The 27728-nt window shown below is 37.6% G+C and overlaps 1 protein-coding gene across 1 annotated transcript; it reads right to left on the bottom strand.

Annotated features, from left to right (window-relative positions):
* Positions 1–702: 702 nt before the first annotated feature.
* Positions 703–27660, bottom strand: DYNC1LI2 (dynein cytoplasmic 1 light intermediate chain 2). Its single transcript, XM_005152169.4, has 13 exons — positions 27517–27660; positions 26651–26724; positions 25356–25472; positions 19015–19245; positions 13771–13934; positions 13360–13453; positions 12782–12917; positions 12332–12443; positions 10872–10931; positions 10145–10186; positions 9616–9733; positions 8952–9068; positions 703–3679 (listed from the first exon to the last, which is right to left on the bottom strand). The coding sequence occupies exons 1-13, from the start codon at positions 27609–27611 to the stop codon at positions 3573–3575; spliced, it is 1467 nt and encodes a 488-aa protein (XP_005152226.1). The 5' UTR covers positions 27612–27660; the 3' UTR covers positions 703–3572.
* Positions 27661–27728: the final 68 nt, after the last annotated feature.

Genomic DNA, 27728 nt, shown 5'->3' with positions numbered 1-27728 from the left:
ATATTTTAGAAACCAAAAGCTTAGTTGATTTGTATTTCAAAAGCAGGGGGACTCAAGAAACATTAATAACTAGAACTTCAATCTGTGCAGAGGAAGATATAGGCATCCAGATAAGTAATCATGAATTAAATGAGCAGAATCCTAATTAAATCAGTCTACTCTTTCTATGCTTACTAGATGAACTTGTTATAGCCACAAAGGGAGAAAACTTAGCTCAGATATTGGCAGAGAAGAGGCATTTGCACCACTAAAGCAATTTACTCATTGAACTTCTCGTAACTTGGAATTTAATGCTGCAAATCTGGGACCAGTGCTCTGCTTGGATACAGCATTCCACAAAATATATTAGAAACTGTGTATCTTAGCCTGGGAAAACCATGCAGCTGTTTCCCCATTCTCATGAAATGTATTACATCAAAAGCAGTTCTGCTGACATAACTGTTTATTTGTAAGCTATCATGAGCACATCTCTATCTGCTACACTAACTTCCCTTTACTTATACAAGGTGCATGCTCTGAAGTCCAGACATGAGTTGCATTAGCAAAGGCTGGTACAAAAACTCTGAAGATGGAGGTTTTCACTGAGGTACAGGATTATGCAAGCCAACTTACTCCTCCTGTTCAGAGAACTCATTAATACTCTGCTCCCACAGAAACAGGTCTGAAGGGGGATCTCAACAGAAAAAAGCACAGCATAAAGCAGTCTGGATTCATGTTTATTGAAGCCAGTAAAGACGTCCTCATTTTGCCAGCACTAAAAAGCAAGATTCCACATGACTGCATACTGCACCTGGTTAAAGCCATACAACTGGACTAAGGCTTGTTTGATACATTTGCAGTCCTAATTGTAAGTTGGAAAAAAAACCCCAATAAACTTAGTATACAGGACAGTGAACTTTCATTTACAGCATGTATATTGTTAAGTTAATGATGTACAGAGCAGTCACTTTCAACGCAGTTAAATTAAATAAGATATGAAGTTCTGTTCAGTTTAAACAGTTTGTTTATTTTTATTTTTTAATGCCAATGAAAAAAGTGCAAACTTAAAATCAAGCAGCATAACCACAGCATTTTTATGGAGGGCCAATCTTAAAACTTTCCTATTTATTTCAAGTTGAATGCTTTCCTCTTTTGTTTTCTTAGTTTAAACATGAACAGTAGATGCAGTCACTGTAATGCATATAAATATAGTCATATAATAGTTTAAACAGTCTACCATACAAGTGCATCTGCAAATAAAATGAAGTTTCACTTAAAAATGTAAAGGCTGTTTGCAATTTGGCCTTTGGTTCCAATGCTTGAAGACACCAGAGTAACAACTGTGCAGCTCACCAAAGTTGATAGACTTTGGCAACCATGGATGCTACATTACTTCCAATTTACTTTCCATAAACTAGGAGCATTCACTTGCTATTAAAAAACGGAAATCTGTTTCTGTTTTGTCAGAAGCATCTTTCTGCAGAGCTGGTAAATTATCATACATTATCAGTTGTGATCAACTGTAGTATATTTAACGTTTTTATAGATCTGGAAAATACTTCAATTGTACGTTTTTGCCATGTTGTTAGAGAAAGTGCTTATCATTAGATGACAAAAAAATGCAGTTTCAGACTGAGGTTTCCAAACTATGTCCTATTATGATCACACACTTGTTCAATTTTCCTGCCGAGTTTTTGATGTTTTAGTCTCTAATCTCGATTCTCAGTGTCAGGAGGACAGTGTGTAATTACTTCTTCTGGCACCCGTTACACCAGGAAGTACATCCACGTTTCCCATCAGCCATCCACAGTTTTAGTCTAACTGTTATCTAGACAACAGTGTAGGTCCAACTTCAGGTCCTAGCATTTATTGAAAAAAAATAACAAAAAAATAGTATTTTCAACAACTGGCACAAATAACATATTCATGTTAATGTTTGTCAAAGAGGCAAGTAAATACTCTTAGTTTTCTAGATGTTTAGACAGACTTACAAGAACAGCCTCTTGATGTAACATAGGATTTGAAATTAACATACAGTACTGTGTTAGTGGTCAATCTAATTCTGTATATTTAAGTAACAGCATATATTAGGGAAGTTATATCCAGACATCAGATTTAGTACAACAAGTTCATATCAATAAAAAGTAAACTCTGTATAATTCAAATTGTGGTTTTCCCTTCAGCATTAAGAGCACAGAATATGCTTGGTATTTTTAACTTCTGGTAGTGTGCACATGTAAAAACAAGCATACCGTATATAAGATCAAAGTGCCATTTCAGTAACCATAGCAGTTCTGTTTCTTACACAATGATGTTTTTATGTGACCATGGACAGAACTCTGTTAGAGCAACGGGGACAACCACAACCCATCTTTCCAAATGAAATGCTACATTAAAGAAAATACAAAACAAGTTATTGACTATGTTCATCATGTACACATTCATGCTTTTTTAGGTTACTTTCAGAATTGGAGCTGGCTGCACCTGCAGCACATGTGGTTGGAAGTAGGGCCCTGAAAGTTTTTGTTTAAAAACCTCCATAGCCATAAGGCAGGAATCATTTTTAGCTTGACAGCTAATATTTAATTACAAAAAGTAAGAAAAAAGGATACAGAGAGTGTTCTGTAGCACATTTCATTATGGGAAAATGATAACGTCACCCACAATTCTTCATAGGCTAGCCTCTTGGCATAAAAAAAAAGGCAGAAGCTATCAGAAAACAGGATTTAAAATTAAATACAAATTGCCAAACTACTGTTTTAAACTAAACAGTGACTGTTTGTACTACAGTGCACAAGTTCAAGCACCTTCTAAAGACACACCACGCACTGTGCCAGGCACTTGGATCTAAACAAGTTGTAGTTTCTCCCTTTGTCAGCTACACCAGAAAGGGCATCAACTCTCTTAAGAGTTTTTTAAAACTAAAGCAAAAGTTATAACAATAATAAATTCCCACAATGCTTAGTGTTTGGCCTGGAATTCTCTAATGTAAAGTAGTCTTTTTAATAAAACAGTGATTATTTACCCTATGTGAAACACAGGATTTAACAACATTGCTCCTCTCCAGTCAATCCAACATACTAGTTTCTCACTGTCCCAAATCTGTTTCCCCTTTTAGGGCTCCATTCCCTACGCAGGCTTCTTTCACATAATGAATGTTCTGTTATATCACCACCACCACTCCAAGAATATAATGCATTTGCAAACATACAAGTAGCCAATTCCAGAAACTCCCAAAGAGGATCTCACTTCTCTTTCTTGCCTTGTGTGCAGTCAGTAGTAGTATTTCAACGAGAATTCTCCATTTTGCTTCTCTGTGTTCTTCACGACAGGAAATGTCAGCTGCACCTGCTTACCTCCAAAACCAAAAGAACTGCCCTATATAAACTCTAAATGGTTATCTTATACAGAGGGATTTTATATGCAAACTTCCTGAATGTGCACTTTTTACTGGGACAAGGCAATGATATAGGAAGCTCATTTCCCCTGCCCCAAGAAAACTGATAGCATCTGCCATAGCAGAAAATTCCTGGTCTTATCAGATCAATATACATAGTTATTTGGTCATTTACATATGTATTTTTTATGCATTATCAAGCTTCGTTCTCTGTTGGAGGAGAGTTTGTTGTTACCATAGTGTCTGGCTTGCGAGCCATCCTATCCAATTCCTCTTGAACATTTGTCAAAACTGGTTTTTGCCCTGAAAAGAAAGAGGACAAGGTTAAAGCAATCTTATTTCAATGGAATGGTTTAATCACTGAACACAAGTATTTGTAAGATCACCTTTATATGGCACTATATTATTTAATTTCTCATTATTTCACCATCTATCCAAGAATGCAGGGCCTGACACAATGCAAGGTAAAGACTGATAAATACTAAGGTTTGCTAAGGTTTGAATAACTTTTAAAGAGATGAAATATTGAATTATACAGCATCATAAAGCACAAAAAATTTGTGATATATTTTACAGCAACTACCACATTAAGAATTTTCTATAAAAACAACTGTAGATGATCTATGCAATAATATATTCTATCACTGGTACTGATTAGCAAGGACTTTATTTAAACCCAGATTTTAACCACAAGTTTTGCAAGATATGTAGGACACCTGCTACAAAAATCACATTTGTTTGGTCACACTTATACTTGCTGCGTTTAATATTAAACAACTAAGAAAGAAGAACTCTTTTATGTCTGCAGACAATGTTTCCCTTAAAAAAGAGAACATGATTACATATTCATGTAGTATCTTAGAGCAGTCATTTCAAAGGACTTCTTCAATTGGAAACAGACACACTGAAGTATTTCATGGTAAGGCATATCTTACATTTTTATATTAGACTCAAAACTTCTTACCAATACTGTAACTGAACCATCAGTTTAATTCTCTTATTCTGAAAATTATAAACCCACAGTCAAATTAATCACTAGAATTGCAACAATATATTCTAATGCTTAGACCATACAAACATTTAAGATTAGAAAGCTGTATTTTTAGACAAAAAGTAGATTATATAACCATGTACAGCTTCCTTACATAGCCAAAGGATTTAACAAGCATCTGTTTTCCAGCTCAAATGTGTGTGAAATATTAGGTGGATTTTTTCCAGGGTACATGCTGAAAACATTAAGAAGGCAAGATTTGACTGTTAAGAGATTTAAGTGGTTTTTTTCCAAAGTACAAAGACATAATAGCTAAGTTAAAAGGTTACCTTTAATCACTATAAAGGTTTTAGATTTAAGTACATCGTAAGCCACAGTACTCTTAATAGCATGTATTGAAAGCATGAGTATTTAAACAAAATTAAAAGATTAGTCTGTTAACTATATTATAACTTGCAATACAAAACACTTCACATGTAGACTGATCCTATCTTGGAGTTAAAAACCATAAAATGATAAAAACCACACAAACTTCTTGCTCAAACAAAAGCAGATCTAAATAAAAACTGTAAAACTGCAGATTTTATGCTAGACGAAGTGGACCCTTCAGCCTCCAAAATAATATCAAGCAGCTGACTCCTGCAACTACCGCAATATGGACAGAAAAACATTGCCAAGCTGTCCAATGACATGTAGGTTTATATACCACCCTTTACCACCATCACAGGCGAGCACTTTTCAAAGAAGAAATATAAGGAGCTATTAAAAAAAATTCAAATTCCCTCTATTATGAATGGATTCTTGCTTTCAATTTTCCTACCAGAATATAGTCAAGGACAGTAATGACTTTAGTCAATTAGATGGGTTCTATACAATTGTATGCATTCTCCTTTCTAGAATAAAGTGACAGCAAGGAACCTTACTACTTTATCCATTGCACAGAAATAGATGGGTGAAGGCAAATCCAAGAATTTGCAAGAACTTTCTTGTTAATATAAATTAAATTTTTCAAGTCTAAAAGTTCATGTGAAGAAAAAAAATTCCCCACAGAAACCACAAACTGAAGTCCTTTGAAATATCATGGTCTACACATGGAAGAAAGACAGTCCATAAACTTAAAGGCAAATAAGATGGGCGACAAATGACACTGCATGAAAAATGGATATGACATTGCAGCATCTGCACAGATTAGAGTTTTCTCAAGTAAGAATTAACATAGCAGAAATCAATCAATCAATAAGGCTGACCAGGATGTTAAGATCCACAATGTCTCTCTCAGCCTGTGACAGAAACTCAACATTTCAACTATAGGATATTCATAGCTGTGGGAGAAACAGATGGCCTCTTTAAAGCTAAATATTTTTAGTGTCAACCTTCTGAAAACTTAGGGCTCTTTAAACAGTTTAGACATTTTAAATCTCTACAAAGATCATTTTAGCACATTTACTTGCAGAGAGGATGCTGCCATAAATAAGACTTTCTCCAAGATATCCTCCTCAGCTCTTCCACAAAAGAGCAAGCAATCTTTTCCCTTATCATCAGAACCAGCTACCCTATAATCTCAACAAGAGCTTTTCAAAAATCAGTGTTAGGAGCCTTTACCTTCTCAGGAAAGTTTAATCTTACACTGGCTGAATATAACTCATGAGCACATCAGCTGATAAGGCATATTCTCTTGTAAGTGAAAGACAGTTATTCTGTTCTGAAAGTCAGGGAACAAACGTGAGCTGCCAACTTGATGCAGCCAAGAAAAACCAACTGCGATCTTGAGATCACTCAGAAGTGCTTCCAGCAAAGAAAGAGAACTGCTCTACCAGACATTACAATGAGGTATCTGGAGTGCTGCACACAATTTTATCATTCATGTTCAAGAAAAGGTAAGCCAATGATAAGAACTAATGAAGAAGAAACTAGTAGGGAAAACAGAGCTCAACCTCGAAGAGGAGACTAAGAGAGAACTTTCTAATTTAGTCTAACAACACAAGAAAGTTAAGGAAGGATCTACAACTGCTGTATTTAGATGTTTCAGGAGAGAAATAATCTATTTAAATTAGAAGTTAATGCTGACACAAGGAGGAAAAGAAAAAAAAAAGTACACACAGCCATTTGTTATATTTGAAAAACTCCTGAAAGGCACATATGATGTTCTAGGAGACAGAGAGGAAAGAGTAAAGCCCATTACCAACCAGTTAGTTTTTGCTCTAGTATTTCTTCCAGAAATTGCAATTATGTTTTATGTGCTTACAAACAGCCTACCAGCACAACAACCAACAGGGGTCTGTTACCAACAAGTTGTGTCAAGCCAACCAAATTTCTTTCTAGATAGGATAACAGAGAAGGGAGAAGTGGCTGATATCACATCTTACATGACCTTTGTATAAATAAACTAGACACAAAACAGTCTTGATATTTCAGAAAAAAATAATGTATAGTAATGCATAAAATCACCTATTCGTTATCCACAGTACTAGTCAGCAATCTACCCTGTCCAGCTGTTGAAGATATCAGATATGTAGGCAAGCATGCATGAAGGAAATACAAAGGATTTTGAATGAAAGATTAAAAGGTAAAAGATATTTATATATATTATCAAAACAGGCCATAATAATAGAATGTAAAACAATGATTAAGCAACTGTATGACCTTCTGAAATACTAAGGTAATTTGACACAGACTAGAAAACCTCCTACTAGAAGGCAGAAATTGTAATAAACTGGCTGTACTGTTATAACAAATCCTGTTTAACATCATACAGATAAAAACTAGCATCACAATGAGACATCTAAACAGAAGCACAATATATAACACAGATTAAGTAACCCTTATTAAGGGCAGACAAAGCCTTTTCTGATGTACTACATTCACTTCTGAGTACCAAAAGAAATAGCTTATGTGAGCAGACATTCCAAAGAAGACCAGTTAGATCTATAAGAGCCATAAACACAAGTCTATGAGGAAAGGCCAACAGAAATGTATTTTTATAGTCCAGACAAAAGGGTAACAGCTTTCAAATACGCAAGACTGCTGCAAAGACAAAGGAGCTACACTCATCTCTGTCTCCACTTGAACAAGACAAATAGTATTCGGATTAAGAAATACTGACTGTACAAGAGAAAAAAATAACTAAGAAATTAAGTATTAGAATAGACTTCCTGGTGAGATGACATTACATCTTCTATTTCCGTTTGGGTTTAACCACTAGCCAGTAACTCATAACTGATTCTGCTTTAGATAAAGAGCATGCATGAAATAATCTTAAATAATTTGACACTGTCGTCAGTAATAGCACAAGGTTGCACTTGATGAAGCAGGGGACACCTTTCAGTATTTAACTTGAGAAAGCATTCTGGATTAAGAAAGAATTAAGTATTTTTATAAGGTAGATACAGTAGTACTATGTAAATAACATAAGTAATCCTTTGTTATCTTTGTAATAAATATTTTTTTAAGACAAATGACAGAATTTGTCATGATAAGCAAAAAAAAAAAAATAAAACCAACAACAAAATACTTCCTTGCCATTAGTCAAATTCTAGCTGTCTTTGAGCTTTCAGAGCACAGAATGTCATATAAAACCTTTCCCCCTAAAAAGAAATAAAAATCCTTACTTCCCCTCTCCAGGAATAGTTTCACTTATAACTCCCACACTCCATCAGCTGCTCTGTTTTTCTTACTGGCAATGTCATCACTGAGGCTGGCATCAAACGCTCTTCATTTCCAGTTCAGAATGCCTGGGCCTTACACTCTTCTCTAAGCATCAGACACCGTGTTTGGCATCACCATTATATTTTACACGGTTTCACAAGCTTGGGATCAGCAGTAGGCTACCTATCAATAATTTTGTAGTGAAATAATTCTGAAAGAAAGCTCCTGAACATTAAGTGTGATGGGAATACCGAAACAAAAAGAAGCAGTCAAATGATCCAAGTATTAATATCAGATGTAACAACCACGTATTTTACAACACCAAGTTCTGTAAAGGTACCGAGTATTCCAATGGGCTTCTTTTATTTTCACCTAGACCAGTGCAATTACTTACCAGCAAATACCGCATACAGTGCAGTCATAGGCACATACACAGAGCAAATCCAGTTGTGTTGGATCACAATAAAATACTAATTAATGAGAAAATAACCTCAAGCTGTGATAAGAAGTAATTCATTTAACTTGAACCCTGGAGAGAGCTCAATAGTTTGACTAGAAAATGCAGTCCAAACCCAATAAACTGCATTTCCTTCAAACAACAGTTAAGTGTCAAGAAAAGAAGGAATTCTAAAGCAAAAAGGGAAATGAGCACTTTCTGAATATGATCAAGACTCAGATGTTATTTATATCCCAGCAGTATAACTTCTTCAAAGAATAAAGTTATAACAGGCTTGACAGAAGCCCCGAAGTTGTCAGTTGCGGTATTTTAGAAACTGCAGTAGTTTAGTTCTTTTTTTAAAGACAGCACGATTTGGCACTGTCATCTGTCAAGGTCTGTCACTTCACTGACCAGTTTAAAAGACAGATGCAGTTAGATCAGTGTGGACCTAATAAATTATTGAGAATGTACAAAACAGCCTGCAATAACAAGTCCAATACCTGGTTTCTTGGCTGTACTTTGCCCTCCGCCAGCACCAGAACTCCCAGGAGAGCCAGTCTTTTTGCTCAAGAGACTGTTAAAGAAGCTAGCCAAGACACCTTCACTCGCAGCATTATCTGAATAAATAAATTAAAAAAAAAGTAAATACATAAATAGATAGTATCACAAAATAGTTATTGCTGATAAATGATGTAACTTACTCTTTACGTATATACTTAACTCTTACCAATCAAGGAAATAAACCTCAAATATGTGACTCTCTCCTTGTTTAATTTAAAGACAGTAGTCCTTTGTATTCTTTGTCAAAGTCAAAGATGACTGAAAGCATATTACTGCTCTTGTGGAATGGGTGGCTGTCACAAAACTTGAACCTATTTGTGTGCTTTTGTTTTTTCCAAATGTAGTAGCTAAGAAACAAAGTATTAAGTATGTTTAGGTAACTTAAGAAAATTATGTACTCTGAACTCTGCTATGATTCAAGTCATATGAATGACAAAAAATGAGAAAAAAAAAGAAAAAAAATCAAACCTGAAGCTATGTCATAAATTAATTTTCGTTATTAAACTAAACCATTAATGAATAAATTCCAAAATCTTTCTACAAAAAATGATTTTTTTTAATGTAAAAAACACATGATAAAAACTGTACAATGAGTATTCATACTTTTAATATTTGGATCTGGTTTCTTAACTGATGCTATTGGTGAGGCACTGGGTACATTGGCAGGACCAGCTCTGCCTTGAGTTCTTGGGGATCCTGCAGGTCCTCTTGCAGGAGATTCCTTAAAACAAGTTAAAAATCATACAAATCAGAGAAGAACTTAAATAAATTAATTATATAATGCAAACATAACACTACATAAAACCTACTTTTTAAGTCTTTATACTAGCATTGTAGTGTACACACACAGGGGAAGACAAAAACCCACCAGTTATTTTGGGCATGTTCTTCCACTGCAGAAAGTTTTCAGCTCAATAATCATTGTATATTTCTATGTTTCCACAGTGAATTAGAATGGAGAAATTCGTAAGCAACATTTTAAAATATTAACACCTTTTTTATTTCCTGCAGTTTTAGGGAGATTATATATTTTACATTTATGTTTACAAAATGAACCTCTACAGGTTAGAATCATTCCCTCTTCCCTGGAAGAAAACAAAACACCTCCTACTCTTCTCTTAGATTTACTTACTGATGCTCTTGTAGGCGTTGCTGGCTGTTTGGCAAGGAATGACTGCAAGAAAACCCATATTAAAAATAATAAATATATTTTTTAAAATACAAAGGAATAAAATACAGCAGTATTTACTTGATATTTTTTCCTTGATATTTACAGGTTTCCTCTTTGACATTTATATACTTCCAGACTTCACCACTAGAGGACAGAGTTAAAACGAGTAAATCACTCTTGGCTTACACAGCCTTTCCAGACCATAAACCAGAACCCTAAGACACCTAAGTCTATAGAACTATACAGGAAAGTATTAATTGTTTTTTTAAATCACAGAACAGTAAAGAAAATGGCAAGATACAGAACAGCCAAATTTGACACCTTAAAGCCTTTCAAGCGTCTAGCTGTAAGAAAACCACAACCCTAAGATGTTTTTAAAGTATTTATATTCCACAGATCAATACAGCTGTGTTGCAAATTCTCAAATTATCTTCTTGCTCTTCTTCGAAATGTCAATTATTTCTGTTCTCAGCATATTTTCCTTTCAACTTGCCCGGGCACATGGCCATATTTTCTACCCGTATTTCTTAAAATAAAGTCTTATTTCACAATTACATCTGAATTTGCAAAGCTGAAAACTTACTTTCTAGTGGTTTAAATGAGGTACAGCAAACTGAAGTCAATAACAATGGACAGCTTAAAGTCAAATCTTATTTAGTAAGGACCTATTTTATTCATCCATTCTTACCTGCTGCTTCATAAGAAATACTTGTTCATCTTCTGCTACCAGCTCTTTATCATGGACTAACTGTGGAACAAAGTATCTTGTTATTATAAGTAAAAACTGAAACTACCACAACTGGTTTCACATTTTGGTAATCAAAAGGGAAGAAAAAGATGAAAATATTTAATATCATTTAAAAAACCCAACAAAATCAAACTTTTCACATTCAAAAGCAGTAACATTAGAGAAGTTGAAGGTAAGTAGCCTCGTTCATCTTTTTAAGTATTAATCTCGTCAGCATCTCTTTGAAGACTGAAAACTAAAATTTCACACTCAATCCCTCAGCCCCAAAAGCATTACACAAGTTCTTATGAGTCCTAACACTGCTATTAGGCAGTGATTATTTCCTATAGGTTCCATGAGTTACAAATAGGATTAAACCTTTTCCTTCCATGAAAGCTTGAAACTGCTCTTCCCTTTTCCAAAGACTGGGGCTTGATCTAGAAACATTAGGTCTGTACAGAAGTTGTAAAAGAAGCTTTCCAATATAAACCAGAAAATTTCATTTACAATTTTCCATATTATCCATTTTACACATATCCTACTCCTGTATGCCTATACTCGGAAAATTAGCAATAAACAGAATTCATAAGGATCATTTACTGCTCTTGCTTTACATAACAAAATCTGTTATTAAGTACATTAATGCAATAGTGACAGACTATCTTGTATTACAAGATTTGCCTTTACATGGTAACCTCAATGCCATGCGTGTATATATGTAAATTGCTGAAGTCCTACAAAGGTATTCTCCCTTTTCAAAAAGGTGACTTTGCCCTATACATGCAGAGAGGTTCATGTGAAATGGTTATTCTTGGACTGCCTTTCATTCACTAAAATGAATGATTTCTCTGTTTGCAGTGCTTGTGGTACAGAACACCCATTTGGTTAGTTTGGGTCAGGTGTCCTGCCTCTGCTTTCTCCAGGCTTCCCCTCCTCCGTGGCAGAGCATGAGACTCAGGAAGTCTTTGGTCAGAGTAAACATTACTGAGTAACAACTAAAAACATCGGTGTTATCAGCACTGTTCCCAGGCTGAAAGTTAAAAACATAGCACTGCAGCTACTAAGGAGAAAAATGGCTGCTACTGCTAAACCTAGGACAGTATCCACCCCTTATTCCATACCATTCATGTCATGCTCAGATCCCACATTTTTAATATACCATCACTCATTTCATATATATATATATACACACACACATATATATGTATGTATACATACACAGACACACAAAGAGACAGATATTCCTTAGTGCTTGTAGTATTTTAAACAACTGGAAAATGAAAGCCTCATGTTCCACACATTTGGATACAAAAAACCCCAATATTTAATTCAGAGTTCTTCAATATTAACAGGTATTAGCAGACACTCAAGCAAACTTTATTTGTTTGTCAGGGCAGAGGGAAAACTTTACTCCTTTTTACCTTTCTTACAGGAGGTTTTACAATGAAGTCCTCATATGCATCTTCTGGTTTCACTGTCGTGAAATTTTCATGTAAAATGGCAATTTTCTTTTCATTGTCCCAACCAGCAGGTCTATAAAAGGAAGGAAAGCTTAGGCTTTTCAGTCACAAACCCCACTTCTATAGAGATCATTTATTTAATGCCCTCTACCTCCATAAGGCAATTTTATTACAAGTCAGTCCTACTTCTCAACTAAATTCCAAAGGCACTATAAAGTTGGAATGGTACACCCTAAGTAACATAAAAAATATGCACTAAGTTATTTCTCTTAACTCAAAATTTCAGAAGAGTCACATACTGAGCTTTCGAATGACACAAACTCTTCAAGTTATTTTTACGTATGGTCTATATGAAGTGTAGTGCTTAACAGAAAACAGTCTGAAACCCTGCTGCTCATACAACTGACTTACATAAAAACTGCATCCTTTTCTACCACTAAGGCAGGTGTGGTAAACTGAAAACCGTATGTTTTATGTACAATGTACTTATACAACAGATCAAGGTTCTTTTCCTCCTTAACTGATGTATAAATCAAGGCAGCCCCATCTGATTATTTATTTAAGGAAAATTATGTAACGTATGGTTTTTAAATTATAGTAAGAATTTCAGAACAGAAGCTAACAGAGCTATACGGAACAGACCTAATTTTGAGAAGCAGTTCAAGGCAATAGTCAAAGACACTTAGTATTAGGAGACAGCTGAGATCTCAGGTTTACATGGAAATTGCAGGTTCTGAGGGGAAAACCATGGAGAAACTCATACAATGCAAGACATACCTGTTGTAAAGGAACATAAGTGCCAAATCCCATGCACAATTTAAAAACATTTATCAACAACTTCAAAACCACAAATGCTACATAATAAGTAACAAAATACCACGCAATCTTGAAGTGTAACTTCTCAGATTAACTTTATGTGCAATTCAACACTAAAACGTATTTTCTTGCTTCCAGATTACAGTGAATCTCTTCAGCACAGGAAAGGATACACTGTAAGCAGAATCCACGAATGTGTGACTGAATGAAGTCGAAGTGTTCTTCTCTGTAATCATGCTCCTTCTCTAGTACACTCACTGCATCACACTGGCAGAAAGGAAGAGAGAAAAAACAGAAAACACAGTCATTTAATTCCAGCACATCCTAAAACATCTTCCTGAATATTACACATATCACATTTACTATGTGCCTTTGGTTTTAAAATGCCACCAATAACTCAAAAGTGAAAGTAATTAACAGATAATTGATAAAGTTACTACCCTTCTGAAGAATTAAAAATTTACTTACTTTTAAAATAAATTGCTTTCCTATTAATCCAGAATTCATTCTGCATATCTGTATAAAGCATGTCTTCTAAAAGAAATTAAACTTTTCTGTAGTAGCAAACAGAACTAGAAACTCACTTTTGTACAAACTACCAGCACAGGAATACCAAGGTTGTGAGTCAGCACATTTTCTCCCAGTGGCAAAGAAACATGTTCATCCTCTTGGCTAGAAGGACCTCTTCTCTGCGGTGATCCTTGGTAGCCTTCTTCAGGTTCTACATACTCTTGAAACTCCTTTATAACTATTAAGAAAGAGATCTTAAGGCACAACAAAGGAACTAGTTCTTCTCAAACCATAATTAATCCATGACTAACTAGAAGTCTCAACTTTTTTTTTTCTCCTTTCATAATGAGGCACTCCATGAGAACAGAACACAAACTTAAGCCTTGTGGCCCCTTCAAAAACAACTCTCCTTCAGCAGAACTTGCAGCAAGATAAATTAAGTGCATCTATAGCTGCAAGAGCTATAGTATATACAAATGCACATTCCACAATTCAATGCATTTCATTACTGGGGAGCTGAAAATAGAAAACGTAAAAGTAATTTAGCAACACAGCTCACGCTCAGTGCAATTGGCACCTGGTTTGGGAAAAGAAAGCATGGTGAAAATGTAAACAGGCCCAGAAAACACCAAGCTGAAACTGCCACTCTTTCTTATAAACTATATGTAACTCACGCTTCTATTACTCTACATTTCCGTTGCAGGAGTCCAATGCTAGGCATATAAAAATTACATTGCATACAGACTCAAGCACTTCCAAGTATTATCTGAAGGGACTCTGTTACATTTTAGAAGACTACAGTGGAGTTCAGAGGAAACTAGATGCTTTCTACATTTCCAATTTCGTAATTTCATGGTAACAATGAGCATTCCCTACTGAATATTACCAGATATTAAACTGCTTAAGAAATAGTAGTAACACAATTTTGGAAGCACACTGTGACCCCAAAACATGCTTTATCAAAACTGGGCTGCAACTTACAGCCTTTATATCTTTTTTTCAGAGAGAAGGCCACAGATCAATCTACCTATTGAACGTGCCTGCTCCCAGCCCAGCATTTCCCAAAGTCCCAGGGCTTTCCCTCACATGACAACCCCACATGAAGCCTCCTTCCTGTTCAGCCATGAGGAGGTCTCAGGAAAGAGGAAGGCAAAGCTCCATGATTTGCTGCCATGAAAGCATCTTTATTTTAGAAACAGTGGGAGCAGTCTGACTGTATGTACAGTAAGGAAAACTCTCCAAAAAAGCTCCCAGTCTCCACTACGGTCACAAAGACAGTGTTGTTCAGCACATCTATCCATGTGACAGGGAAGGAAATGCAACTGTACTGTAGGCCACCTGTTCCTTGTCAGGTTTGAGAGTGGCAAAACCTTCGAAAGGTTTATAATACGTATCTTGCAAAATTAAGTCACTGCACCTTTTCAAAAAAGAAACCATTCCTGCAACAGAATGGGCATGTGGAAGGAAGAACAAAGCAGAAAAACACTTCTGTTCAAAGTTGCACAATCCACAATTTTTATTTGAAATACAGATTTGTGTGATTCTTGGGGAAAACTAGTGCCTTAGTGAGAGAAAAGCTTAAAACTCTACATTAAATATAGACTATAAAACCCTGATCATCAATTCAGTATATCCCAAGGGAATAAATTTAAATTTAAAAAAATCAATTGCAGCTGCTTTTGAACTCGGGGAGGCAGTGCCTTCTGGTGGAAACAACAGTGCTTGCAGAGAGATGCTTTCCTTTAGTACTGTCTTATATTCAGCAACTGGAAATCAAAATTCCATTATACATTGTGCTCATTAAATATGTTTACTGATTATCTCACACAAAGAAAGCTTGAAAAATTAATCACCACATGATGATGTGCCATAAAAATCACACATAAAAATCAGTGTGTTCTTTTATCCACCAGACTTGCAGCTTATCTAGGAAAAAGCCTTTTATTCAGAGTTTTGCACTTAAGACAGCAAATGAATGGAAATTTCCAATTAACTGATTTGTTCTTATGTTCCTGCTTAGTTACACAAGCTCCTGAAAGCTAACTATAACAGGAATCACTGATGTCACAGGAACAATTGACTCCAAGTACCACTAAGAAATCAATTCACAATTACTGTTAGGTTTCATTGTTTTAGTAACAATAAAATCCTCAGTCTTGGATTACTGTATATCTGCAGTACGGAAAAGACAAACACTAACTTACTGAACTAGACAGCTCACAAAGGCCTGAGCAGCAGAGCAAGAAAAATGATGAACTCCTTTCCTGAGACAATCATTCCATATTTACACTCTATTAGTTTCACATTCATGCAGCTTTTGGCTTTATTTTTTTGTGCGTTATCTTTCCTGATCATAAGTTTTAGTCTTGTGAAAAGAACTCCTAGACAACAGATGTGGGCAAAGTAAGTTGCTTTTAGCTTTTAGCTTAAGAATTCTTCCAGCCATATGTCAGACAGAAGAAAAAAACAAAACTCAAAATTAATAACTAACTCAACTTGAATGGGACAGTACTTAATTTTAAGGAAAATATGCTACTATTTCACGTATTTATCTTCCAGCACTCCAGAGGACATTAATAGAGAGCCATTTTACCCGTATACTTTCTTTCTGCATTTCTTGATTCTTGACAAGACTTCTGCTTTGCTGTCATAAGTGGGAAGGCAAAATTTAGACTTTCCCTGAAATAATTATTCAAACATGTGTTATTTAAACAATGATTTATCATAGTTGAACCTGAATTAAATTAGAACAGTAGAACTGACATTATTTATCTAAACTCACACTGGTCAAGCTTTTAGCAAGGAATTTCCAGAGCAGCTCAATAATAGGAGTGAGTGCAGACTAACAGTGTTGCTGGCATACTGTAAATAATTCAGTTTCTTTCAAGGAAGCCTGTTGCTTCCACATGGGTGTCCTGCCTCCCACTCTGGAAGCTCTTTAAGTACAAAAGGAAAGCTGCTCCTATATCAGATGGAGCCTACCATCATCCACCCAGTAAACCCAAGAGTAAACATCTCAAATAGCAAATACAAGACAAAAGGCTAGGTGGAGAAAGACCATGAAAACCTTGAAAGCAAAGACAAGCACTCCAAAGTTCAACTCCATTGAGAATGGTGAGCTAACAAAAGGACTTTTGGAAACTGTTAGTAACATGTCAGTAATGAACAAAGAACAACCTAGCAGCACGTTAAATGGATGCTAATGGGATAAAAAATATTTCTTCAGGGTCAACAAGAACTACTGGGTACTGGTACCAGAAAGCACCATAGCCATTCAGCTTGGTTCACCCACCACAGCTTGCATCTAGAAACAAGCATAACGCGAACATGGCTCTGCAGGCTGAACATGGACCCATGCAATGTTATGCTGCACTGGGGTTTTACTGGAGTGAATTTAGGAGATTTCTCCACTCTGCAGCCTGTTTCTGTTTTGACTGCCTGCTTTGCAGATGCACTTTATTATCGCTGGTTTTTCACATGCAGGCTATTGCAACACAGTGATTCTTCATTTTCTAAATGGCAGCTGATCTCAGACCGTGTATAAAGCAGGATTTTGGTAAGGAAAACTTTGCTGGTGTTGCTTTACTGGTGGTCTGTAGACACAAGGCATTCTTCAAGCATGTGTGCTCTATATTACCTAAGCAGTTACACTAATACAACCACAGCCACAATAGGAACTTCTTTTAGCATAGCTGCTTGTTAGAAAAATTACAAGCTATGGTGACCAAAGTTTTGAGCACAGTTCTGGCCTTAGGGACAGTCTGCAAAAAGTCAGAAGACAAATATCTGCGATGACACAAGTGTCCTACACAGTGACTGAGAAAAGCAGCAAGATGGAAGTTTGGGAGTGAAGATACTAAGGCCCCCATTTCATCTGGATGCTACTACTGGACCAAAGTTCACCGCTCAGCCATGGGATGGCAGCAGAGTCCTGTAAAGCATGTGAGCTGGCTCTCAAATTTTCCTTTTCCCCATCTTTTATCGAAGCACAAGAGAAACCAGGAATTTCCATAACATTTTAATTTAGAAATCTCTGAGACAACACTATTAGAATGCCTTCTAAGTTCCCCAAACATGGTAGTTTAGCTTTGTCATAGGTGTAACTGGCTCCTACACACAGTACAGTCTTAGTGAAGACTGAAAAAACTCACATTTATTCAGATTGCCATAAAATCTAGTGTAACTCAGAACAGTGCAAATCAGGTTAGCTGCTGTATTGTGACACTAGAACTGCCTTTCCACCTTCCATTCCCCCCAAATCTCTCATACAAAAGGAAAAAGAAAATAAACAAAAAGGAAGAGTGCTTTTTCTCTTAAAATTGTCAGATTTTACCTTTTTATCTAACCTGGTGATTGAACCCAGGTGGTTTCAGTCATGAAATTTAAACTCCAGCTAGCATGCTGTAGACACAAGTCTTTCAGGAAAGTAATATTTAACATTCAGAAAGAATATCAGGAACACAAATACATCTGAATGCTCACATACCAAAGAGATTACACTGTTCCCTACACTGAATCTAAGGAAGCTACTGGACAGTATTTGCAAGGTTGAAACACTCCAGTACAGCCAGCCACCAGCCCTGAACAAAAGCAGCAACCAACAACAATCAGTATGCATCTATAAATCAGCTGAAGAGGAATCCATGGGGCTAAGGTATTTTCCACTGAAGGACTTTATTTTGGAGTAATTCAATATGAAAACAAACAGAAAAAAATCTCAAGAAACATTCAAAACTATCTTAGAAAAGAACAGAAGCTGCAGGAAACAGTAATACTGCAGCTACACTTGCTTGCCAGTGCCAGATTCTTTCCTGCCACAGATATGCCAGGAAAGAAAGTTAGTTTATACAGCATTCTTAAAGTCACAAGACAGAAGAGGCTACAGTGAGACACAATTAGCTGTACCAGGATTACAGTCTGAGCCTCATGAAAAACAAGGGCAGAGAGACCAACTGGAAAACACACACAGTATGGGAATGGGACCTGGCTTAAATACCACTGGAAAGCAGAAAACCCACTACGTGACTGAAATTTGCCACAATTTTTAAAACTGATTTTGTATGGAGCCGCATTTTATAAAAAATTGGCCTTTATAAAGAAAAAATTTTCAAAATCTCATTACTGCATGGCATGTAGACCATTAATTCACCTGAGGCTTTGTTAGCACAGTGAAACTGGAAAAGTTATTTTAAAGCCTAATACAGTCTATCTGAATTAGTTATAATCACAACTTCAAATTCTTATCCAACCCATTCTCAAAACACTAATCTGAAGAAATTTATCATTACAAACGACTGTATGGGTGCACAAATACTTACACTTCCGTTCCATGTCTCTCATCTCTTCTGGAGGAATTTTCATCTTATCAATATGTTCTTGCAAGACACTGGCCCATTTCTGTAAAGACTCCATAATAGTCCAAGGTCTAGACATATCTGCAACAAAGACTACAATGGTGTCTTGCAGGGATTCTGCAGAAACTGCGAACTTCAATAGCCCTTTATGATATAAGTCTCCATCCAGAATCCAAACGTTACAGCGAGTATGATCTGAAAGAAAAAGGTACACTTGTAATTCAGCAGATGCCAACTTTTTGCTTTGCTGGTCTGCAAGTGAACAGACGAATACAATAGTGTTAAATGGAAGGCCAAAGTCCAACTACCAGCAGATCTTGCCTGTTTATTAAGACAGGTGCATGTGTACATGCCTACATTACTTCTTGGATGCTTTTGTTTAACAGGATTTTTTTTCTTGGTTCAGAATCTTTGAGTTAAAAACAAATAGTAATTTCTGTTCTTTGGCTTTCAGTAAGGACAGCTGGCACAACAGCTTTTAGACACTGTACAGTATTTTTGGATTTGAAAGATACATGTATCACAGGTGAAACCAGAATACATGTGCCACATCTAACTTCAGGTTCCAAAGGGGTGGTTTTAGCTGAGTCCAGCGGGGAAGCCCTAGATGTTCCTCAGACACATAAGCCGGGTTAACATACTAAAAACATCTCACAACAGAAATAAGCTGCAAACAAGATACAAGCCATAAGCAGCTTAAGTTTCTAGCACAGACATAGGAGGAGCAAGCACAGGATAAACTTACAACTGACGAAACCTTAAAGTTGCTCTGCCTGATCTTAATTCACATTGGCCTCTGCTTGCAGGCTCCTTACAGAATAAGTACCGGACAAACCATTTGGAATTTTAGTTTCTGTGTTTCTCCCCCCTCCCGGTGTTTTGGTAGCGACTGGACACTTTTTGCTGAAATGCAAGGTAGTAGGTGCGAAAAATCATCTGGAACAGACAGCTGCATGAGAAATTTTACCCCAAACATGAACCTTGGCAAGAACAGAAGAAACTGAAAATGAAGCACCAACTATAAATGATGTATCAGGTACAATGAACAACCGATTCTGTCCAAATGAATAAAACAAATAAATTACAGTATTGCAAACTTCCTCCTTAAAAGGAACAATTTAGTTTGTTTCTTTCTTCTAGACTTTTCCTAATACCTCTTCCAAAACATTCCCTATTCTACTACGGCTGTCCAGACAGAACAATGGGTCTCCATAGGTATTAAATACAAGATACATGAATTCTGATATATGAATTCAGTAAACCAACCACTGCAGAGCCCAGATTTTCAAACCAGCCACTGAGTTTTGTCATTACTCTGACTCACTATATTTTTCTGCCTTGTTCTCCGAATCTTTCAACTTCACAAAGTAAATCCAGTCACTGTGGCTATCACAGCTTTAGTCTAGGAAAGAATCCATCAAGACCAAAAACACTGATTCTAGAAAAAGGCAAAAACGTGACTAAGCTGAAAGGAGGAAAGGGTACAGAGATACATATGCCCCCCTTCTGATCAGGTGTTGGATAAAATTACTGAGCAGCCAAGTTACAGACAGATTACATCAAGATGCTATACATGGGCAGTCTTCATTTAGCATTGTCATGCTCCTACTTAAGTACTGTTAGGTTGTCACAAGACATTCAACCATCAGTCATCACAAAAGCAGGTCAACAATTATGCCTTGTAAGTTCTCCTTACTTTCACCTGGACATCTCAAATCTATCCTTTGCAGTAAACAAGTGACAATAATGCTTGTGTATCTAAGACATGTACCTCTGCATATCTGTCAATTGTTTTTCTCATCCCTCCACCCAGCTTCGGGAAACTGTTTCACTGGTATCACACAGGATTCTCACAGCACTGGATATACAAATCTAAAGCTTTCAGAATACCTCTAAGGGCAAAGGAAAGTCTGGTAAAACTTTGGAAAAAACAGAAATTAAGCTAGGACATAATGTGAACACACATATATTTACTATTACACTATAGTAAATGAAACATTTCTGCAGGAGTCTGTTATCCTCCACATTCCAGAAGCATCCTTTGTATATTCCCAAAAGCAGAAATCTACCAGTGCCAATGAACGGAAACGCTGTGAGTTTTCTGTAAGTTACAGGTTATTAATAGACATTAACTATCTCTACACACAACTACTCCTTGAAACAAGCATGCAAATTTCCAAAACCTAACTTAAGTCTACCCGGCTATGTATGTTTACAACTCTCATCAGCACAACTCTCATCAGCACTATCGTAGAGTTTGTCCTACTTAAGGATTTCATTTCTGCTTAACATTTAGAATACAGACTGCAACTAGAACAGAGGCAGAACTAGAATGCAGGTGGAACTACCACTCAAATGAAATCAATCTGCTAGGAAGACTGGAAGCCTAGCAGTCACATTAAGTATACTGTAAAACACTAATATAGAATTGTATGAAAACTAAAGGTTTTGCTCCTTTCCTACAGTAAAGTAGTATGGCCTGTGATTTACATTTGCTACACTTACACTTATAGTACTAGGTGTTTAGGATTTGTCAAAGGACTTTATGTCAAAACTCAACTTTGTCAGCACCACATTAAGCTCCCAGTTAGTCGTATTATCTGTAGAGTAACTGAACCTTTCACAGTGGCTATGACAGAGATGCCAAAATAGCAAACAACTACCAGATCCTGTCGGAAAAGCAGGTGCCACTTATTAAAGACTACTGCAGTAGGTGCTAAAACTACATTTCTAAACTATCAGTATTTCATTATCCCTTTAGCAACGAAAGATTTCCACCTTTGGTGGATTTTACTGTAGATGGTTGATTCTGTGAACTGTAACTATGACATCCGTGTTTATTCGAAAGGTATCAATGGTAATTAGACAACCCTTGTGCAAGCTGTGAAGAGACGCAAAACAGGGAAAAATAATTTCCAAGAAAGTTACTTTAAGATGTTGACAAAAAGACAATTTTCTCATTAGAAACAGTGTACCAGCATGTGGATCAATCTGGAACAACCAGTTCAACTGGAATACGCATATGATACGACTGAAGCCAGTCTAAACCTGAGGCACAAACCAAGACTACTTGACTTTGTGACAAGAACACAACAGAATAGCTCTACTTAACTGCCACATTTGGCACAGCTGGGACAGCTGTACTGCATCTGTAATCTGAGGCAGTTCAACCCAAAGCTCTCTGTGGTGTATATAATTGGCAACTACCCACAGAGTACTGCTGCAAAACCAGTCAATGTTTGTCTCACTGTGCCGCTGTACATCCTCACTTTTAACTACTCTGCAAGAGACTCTGAAAGCTACCCTAGAAACACATATCCTTAAAGAAAATTATGCAGAGCCTCTCTTCTACCTCCTACAAATTAAGATTCCCATCTTCCAAAAGCAGACTGACCAGCACAGACACAAAACATATGCTCATCACAAAAAAAGGCAAAAAACTAAAAACTGGCCACACTCCCTGGGAAGTTCCACTAGCAGAAGACTCTTGGGCCTTGGCTGCACAGTCACTTTAACATTCCCAGTTAACTTTACATGTACTGCTTTTAAGTGTTTTTATCCAGATGAACTACAGTGTCATGTAAGCAGAAAAAGCCATATGCACCAAGGATATTGTACCTGGGGCTAATGATCTAGAACAATCATCTCTCTCAGAATTGCTTCCCAGGCATCCCCAAACCTCGTCTTCAACAATGTCTTACCCAAGGCAGAATTTGGGATAGTATACTACAAAGGATATTTTCCAGGTAGAAATTCAGTACTCGACTTATTTTAAGCTATCTTGAGACTTAAGGAACTACTGCACATTACAGTGAACAAATATCTAACAGAACTGAACCAGCTAATTACCAACACAGTGCTGATGTGTATCTCGCCATCTAAAGCTGGGTACCAGCCACTGTCAAGAAACAAGAAGATGACAGTGAAAACTAAAACATTAGTGGGCACCTATATTAGCCACAGGGGTCCTTCATAAAAGAAGTGCTTTCCATGTGTTTAAGTTTCCTAAAAACAAACAAACAAACAAAAAAATCCCCCCCAAAAAAAGAAAGAAACAAAAAGAAAGGAGGGGAGAGGAGAAGGGAGAAGGGGGAAGGAGAGAAGAAGAAAGGAAAAAGGAAAACTGAAAAAGGAAAAAGAAAAAAGGAAAGAAAAAGAAAAGAAAACCTCCCCCCAAAACCAAAACAATATTTAAACACTTTAGGCAAAAGGACAAAAGTAGCTGTAAACTAAAATAAACACCTAGCAATCTAGAATAATTAATTCTAGTTTAAATGTAGGAGGAGCCAAATCCAATTCTCCTTGAGGGAGGAAGCAGGGATAGGACAAGAAACAACACAGAAGATTTTCCTCAGTATTTCAGACCTATGACCAAAGCTTTTTCCTGGACAGAATAAACCCTTCTGAAATGAGGAAGATAAAGACAAAGAGAGCAAAGAAGTCTTCCAGCACCTGGGAAAGCTGAAAAGATCCCACTCCACTACAGAGTTTTAGTTGCCAGCACGGATTTGACACCCCTGGAAATCCTTGCTATTTGCTGGTCTTGAACAGGTTGGAGTATGATCAGAAGCAGATGCCCTCAAAAATGAACATGTGACAGTAAGCTCCTGAATGCTTACCCTGAGTTTCTTTATGGCTTACAAGAATTGTGGGTCTGTTCTAAAGGCTTTCCTCCCAAATATGTATCCAAGCAAACACACACATTAAGAATGCAAAGAGTTTTAAGAAACAAACCTTAACCTGCCCCAGAGAAGGAAGAGTGCTATTTTTGCCTGCTGAAAGTTGTTTTTCTTTGCTTGCTGATGACACTAATGAGACAGGAAAGAAAAAGGCATGTATTATTAGATCTTAACACATCCATTAAAGGGATGCACGAAGACCTGAATTCTCCAGCTAAGTCTGGTAGTCAAAAAAGTCTTTTTTTTCCTGCTAGTGCTGCCTGAGTTTTTATGACAGGCTTCTCCTAATCATCTTGAATACTCATCGCCTCCAGATACTCAGGAACAGCCCCAAAATGTTTCCAAAGGGACATACTTGAGGTTTGATAGACAGCACCAGGAAAAATAGCACACCAAACGTTTTTCTGTTTATATCATCTCCTTTGATGTTGCAAGAAGCCTGATGTCACAGGTTTTCTTAACACTCCTGATTGTAGTAGTTTCTCTTCCTGAAGTATTCTGCAGTACTAAAGAAGCTTGTACGTGGTGAAAAAGCACTTAGACCAAGAACCTCAAGGAGCCAAGAATGGCTCAAGCACTTGAAATTACAGCACAAGAGACTTTAAGGAACTGCAAGATCAGATGTCCACTGAAGACACAGGCAATGTACTCATCCTTTCATTGTGCCTAAGTTAGTATTCAAAGGCAGTTTACTATCATGTGAGCACAGGACCAATCTCCATAACAACCAGTTACATATGGTATTTAATCATTCCTGCAAGCCTTCAGTACATTTCCATTTCCAGAATTTAGAGGATCTTCCTAGTTGACACATTTTCGGGAACATGGATTAACTGCCACCACTGCTTCCCTTTTCTGAACTTAAAACTCAGAAGGAAGTCATGAACAGGAAGACTGTCATTCCCCATTTCTGAAGATGCAAACTATCACAAAATAGGTCCCAGCAGTTTGCCCAAAATGAGACAAGCAGAGGCAGATATATGAGCCAAGAAATCACTCCCCATCTCTTCCTGTCCCTAACCTTCCTAACAATAAAGGTGTTCTGATCATCAGATCTGCTTTTAAACAGTCTCTTGTCGTTATCCCCCTCCCATATAGTAAAGAAGAGCAATCATCAACAAACAGAAAAATACAAGCTTCAATTTGAGAAAGGGAAACTCTTAATTTTCACTTCAAGTACTGTTCTTCACTCATTCATTTATACAAAACATTCCAGTTACAGTTCTGCTCACAAACCCCACAGGGAATCAAACTACCTGCCCAGAAATACATACTGAAAATTAAATTCTCATGGATGTATCACTTGCTTTGTATAGTTACCAAGCTGCCGTATTAAATGACAATATATCTGCTAGTAAGTCAAAATTAGCAAATGTATCTACCCTGAAAGTAAATGAATCCCAAGAGCTGCTCAAATGTACTTTTCCCTTATACACAGGTCAAGCTGTAAGAAGGACAAGAGAAGAATGCATGCTGAAGGTAAAATGCATTTCACTTTTTAAGAGACTGATATGACTCCTAAAAGATACAGAGCAATTCTGGAACAAGTTACTTGGGTATAACCCAAAATACACCAAATGAAACCACTTAATTACAGTAAAGAGATTGCACATAAAATGAACTTACCATCTCTATCCTCATCATGAATATTCAGATACAAGTATTCCAGCCCTCTTCCTTTCTTGCCATGCTCTGCTCCCTGTATTTTGGTCATAAGTGTAGTTTTACCTGAACCATCGTCACCTGCCAGTAAGTTTTTACAGGAAAAAAAGACACTTTCAGAACAATTTTTAACTTCTAAAAAAAAAAGATTTTTCAAATCTTTAAGTAACCAGAAATATCCCTGTACATTTTCAGGCCATACTTACTTGTTATTTTAAGTACTGCAGCTGAATCCAATGGCTTATACCATGCCTCAATTATTTTCTATTACAGAATCATAGAATGGTCTTGTAACCTTAAGTCTTAAATTAACAATAGTGTGTGTCCCTTTAACATAATAGAATAAACCAAACTGTTATAACTTAGTGACACATAGAGAGAAAGGAATATCGGGCAGATGGGGGAAGGAACATCATGGGACTGATAACTAAGGAGACAGTAAAGAAGACCAAGGATGCCAGCCTTCAAAATAACAGAGTGGCACCCACCGTGGAGCAAGACTGGAACAGAACAGAAGGAAGGACATACCAACTGCCAACTCAGCACTAGGACCTTGCAAGCATGGGCAAGCACTGAGATCATTCAGTAAACACAGTGTGGAAGATTATCGCGGACCACCAAAGCCCCCCACTAAGCAAGAAAGCACATGTGTAATCAGGATGCAAGTATTATAATTAGTTCCTGGAAAAGCTATGAATATGCATGAGTATGCTAAACGTATGGCCACTGTTGGCAAGTATCAGGTGCATTCACCTTTGCAAAACAATTCGCCTGTGCACCCAGGGCTGCAATAAAGAATGCCGTTTTCTAAAACACCAAACTGAGTCTTGAGAGAATTTCTTCAACCGACCTTTAGGGTAACAGTGTCCTTGAACACTTCCAGGGATGGGGGAGTAACAGCTTCTCTGGCAACCTGTGCCAGCACCTTACCACCCTCACAGGTAAGAACTTCTTCCTAACAGCTAACCTAAACCTACCCTCTATTAGTTATTACCTATATTATATGTAATTATTACATATACTATTATGTAATTATTACATTTATTTAAACAAATGGAATAGCAACTGAATGTTAGAAATCTCAGCGCGCAAACCAATGGGCAGATCTATGAACTTGAAGACAATAACAGGATAGATCGTATTGCATAACCTAATTTGAACAAACTGACATGTCAGCTTGTTCACATCAATTCTTTAAACACCTTTGTTTTTACAAAACAACAGCCCCAGCCACAGAACTGCTTGTATGTGTTACTTACCGAAAATGAGAATATTCTTTCCTGATGGCAATTTAGATCTTGACCGGGTAGAAACTTCACTCAGTATTGAGGACCTAGAAAAATAGCATCACTGTTGTTAGGCCGCACATATGCATAAACACAACTCACACACTACCCATTAGACAGCATCGATGAGCTCAGCAGATCCACAAGGACCAATCCGGTTATATTCAGGGCATTTACGAACTGGATGATGTTACAGTTACAGATTTAAGTTCATTTTAAAAGACCAAAAGCATGCCACCTTTTCAAGAGAAGCTTTTACAGTTTCTAAAATGCATACAGTAACGATTTTTTTCTCCCATTATAAGAGGCCAGACTACTGCAATACATTACTTTTTAACTGATGACTAACTCTTCCCACAATTCATTACTGTATTTCACACATAGCTTTTTCTACCGTTACTGTTTTCAAAAGCGTTAACAAGCGACGGGAACACCAAAGACCGAGTCTCGTACAGCCTTTCCCGCAGATTTTCCGCAAAGCCACATCTCAGGGACCCCGCACGCCTGTCCTCCCCACCCTGCAGCGATGCTGCCTCATCCCGCAGGCGCGAGGCTCCCTCCACAGCCAGGAAGGGCAGCATTCCTCACCAGCCCTGCTGCCTGAGCCGGCCTCCGCGCGGGCAGCTGCCGCGGCGCTCCTATCAGCGGGACCCGAGCGCAGCCCGCAGCCGGCGCCCACTGTCTCCCTGCCCGTCAGGGCGGGGCGAGGGCTGAGGCGACCCAGCAGCGCAGAGACCCCGCCGTGACAGTCACCGGACTCCCAGGAGCAGTCGCTGAGCTCCGCCACCGTGGTGGCCTCGGTCCCAGAGGCCTCCCCCCTGCTCCCCGCGGGCACTCACCAGAGGTTCTGCCCCTCCTCCTCTTCGCTGGGGAGCTCTGCGCCGCCGGGCCCATCCGGCCCCAGCAGCTTTTTCTCCACCAGCACCCGCGCCATCTTGCCAACTGCAGCCACAAAGAGTGACCTCACCCGGGCCCGCGAGGACCCCGCTCCGCCCTGTCCCGCCCGCCCGCGGGGGCGCCCCTCGCTGCCGGACCCGCCGCCGCCCGAAGT

The sequence above is a fragment of the Melopsittacus undulatus genome, chromosome Z, assembly GCF_012275295.1.
Source record: "Melopsittacus undulatus isolate bMelUnd1 chromosome Z, bMelUnd1.mat.Z, whole genome shotgun sequence".
Classification (NCBI taxonomy): Eukaryota; Metazoa; Chordata; class Aves; order Psittaciformes; family Psittaculidae; genus Melopsittacus; species Melopsittacus undulatus.
This window is presented reverse-complemented; position numbering and strand designations above follow the sequence as displayed.

Excerpts from the sequence above, each read along its gene's own strand:
- DYNC1LI2 (XM_005152169.4), bottom strand. The coding sequence starts at position 27,611 with ATGGCGCGGGTGCTGGTGGAGAAAAAGCTGCTGGGGCCGGATGGGCCC. Across the intron at positions 13,935-19,014 it reads GAGAGACATGGAACGGAAGT|TTATAAAGGAGTTTCAAGAG; the intron begins GTAAGTATTTGT and ends CTTTCTTAATAG. Across the intron at positions 9,734-10,144 it reads CAACGCCTACAAGAGCATCA|GAATCTCCTGCAAGAGGACC; the intron begins GTAAGTAAATCT and ends ACTTGTTTTAAG.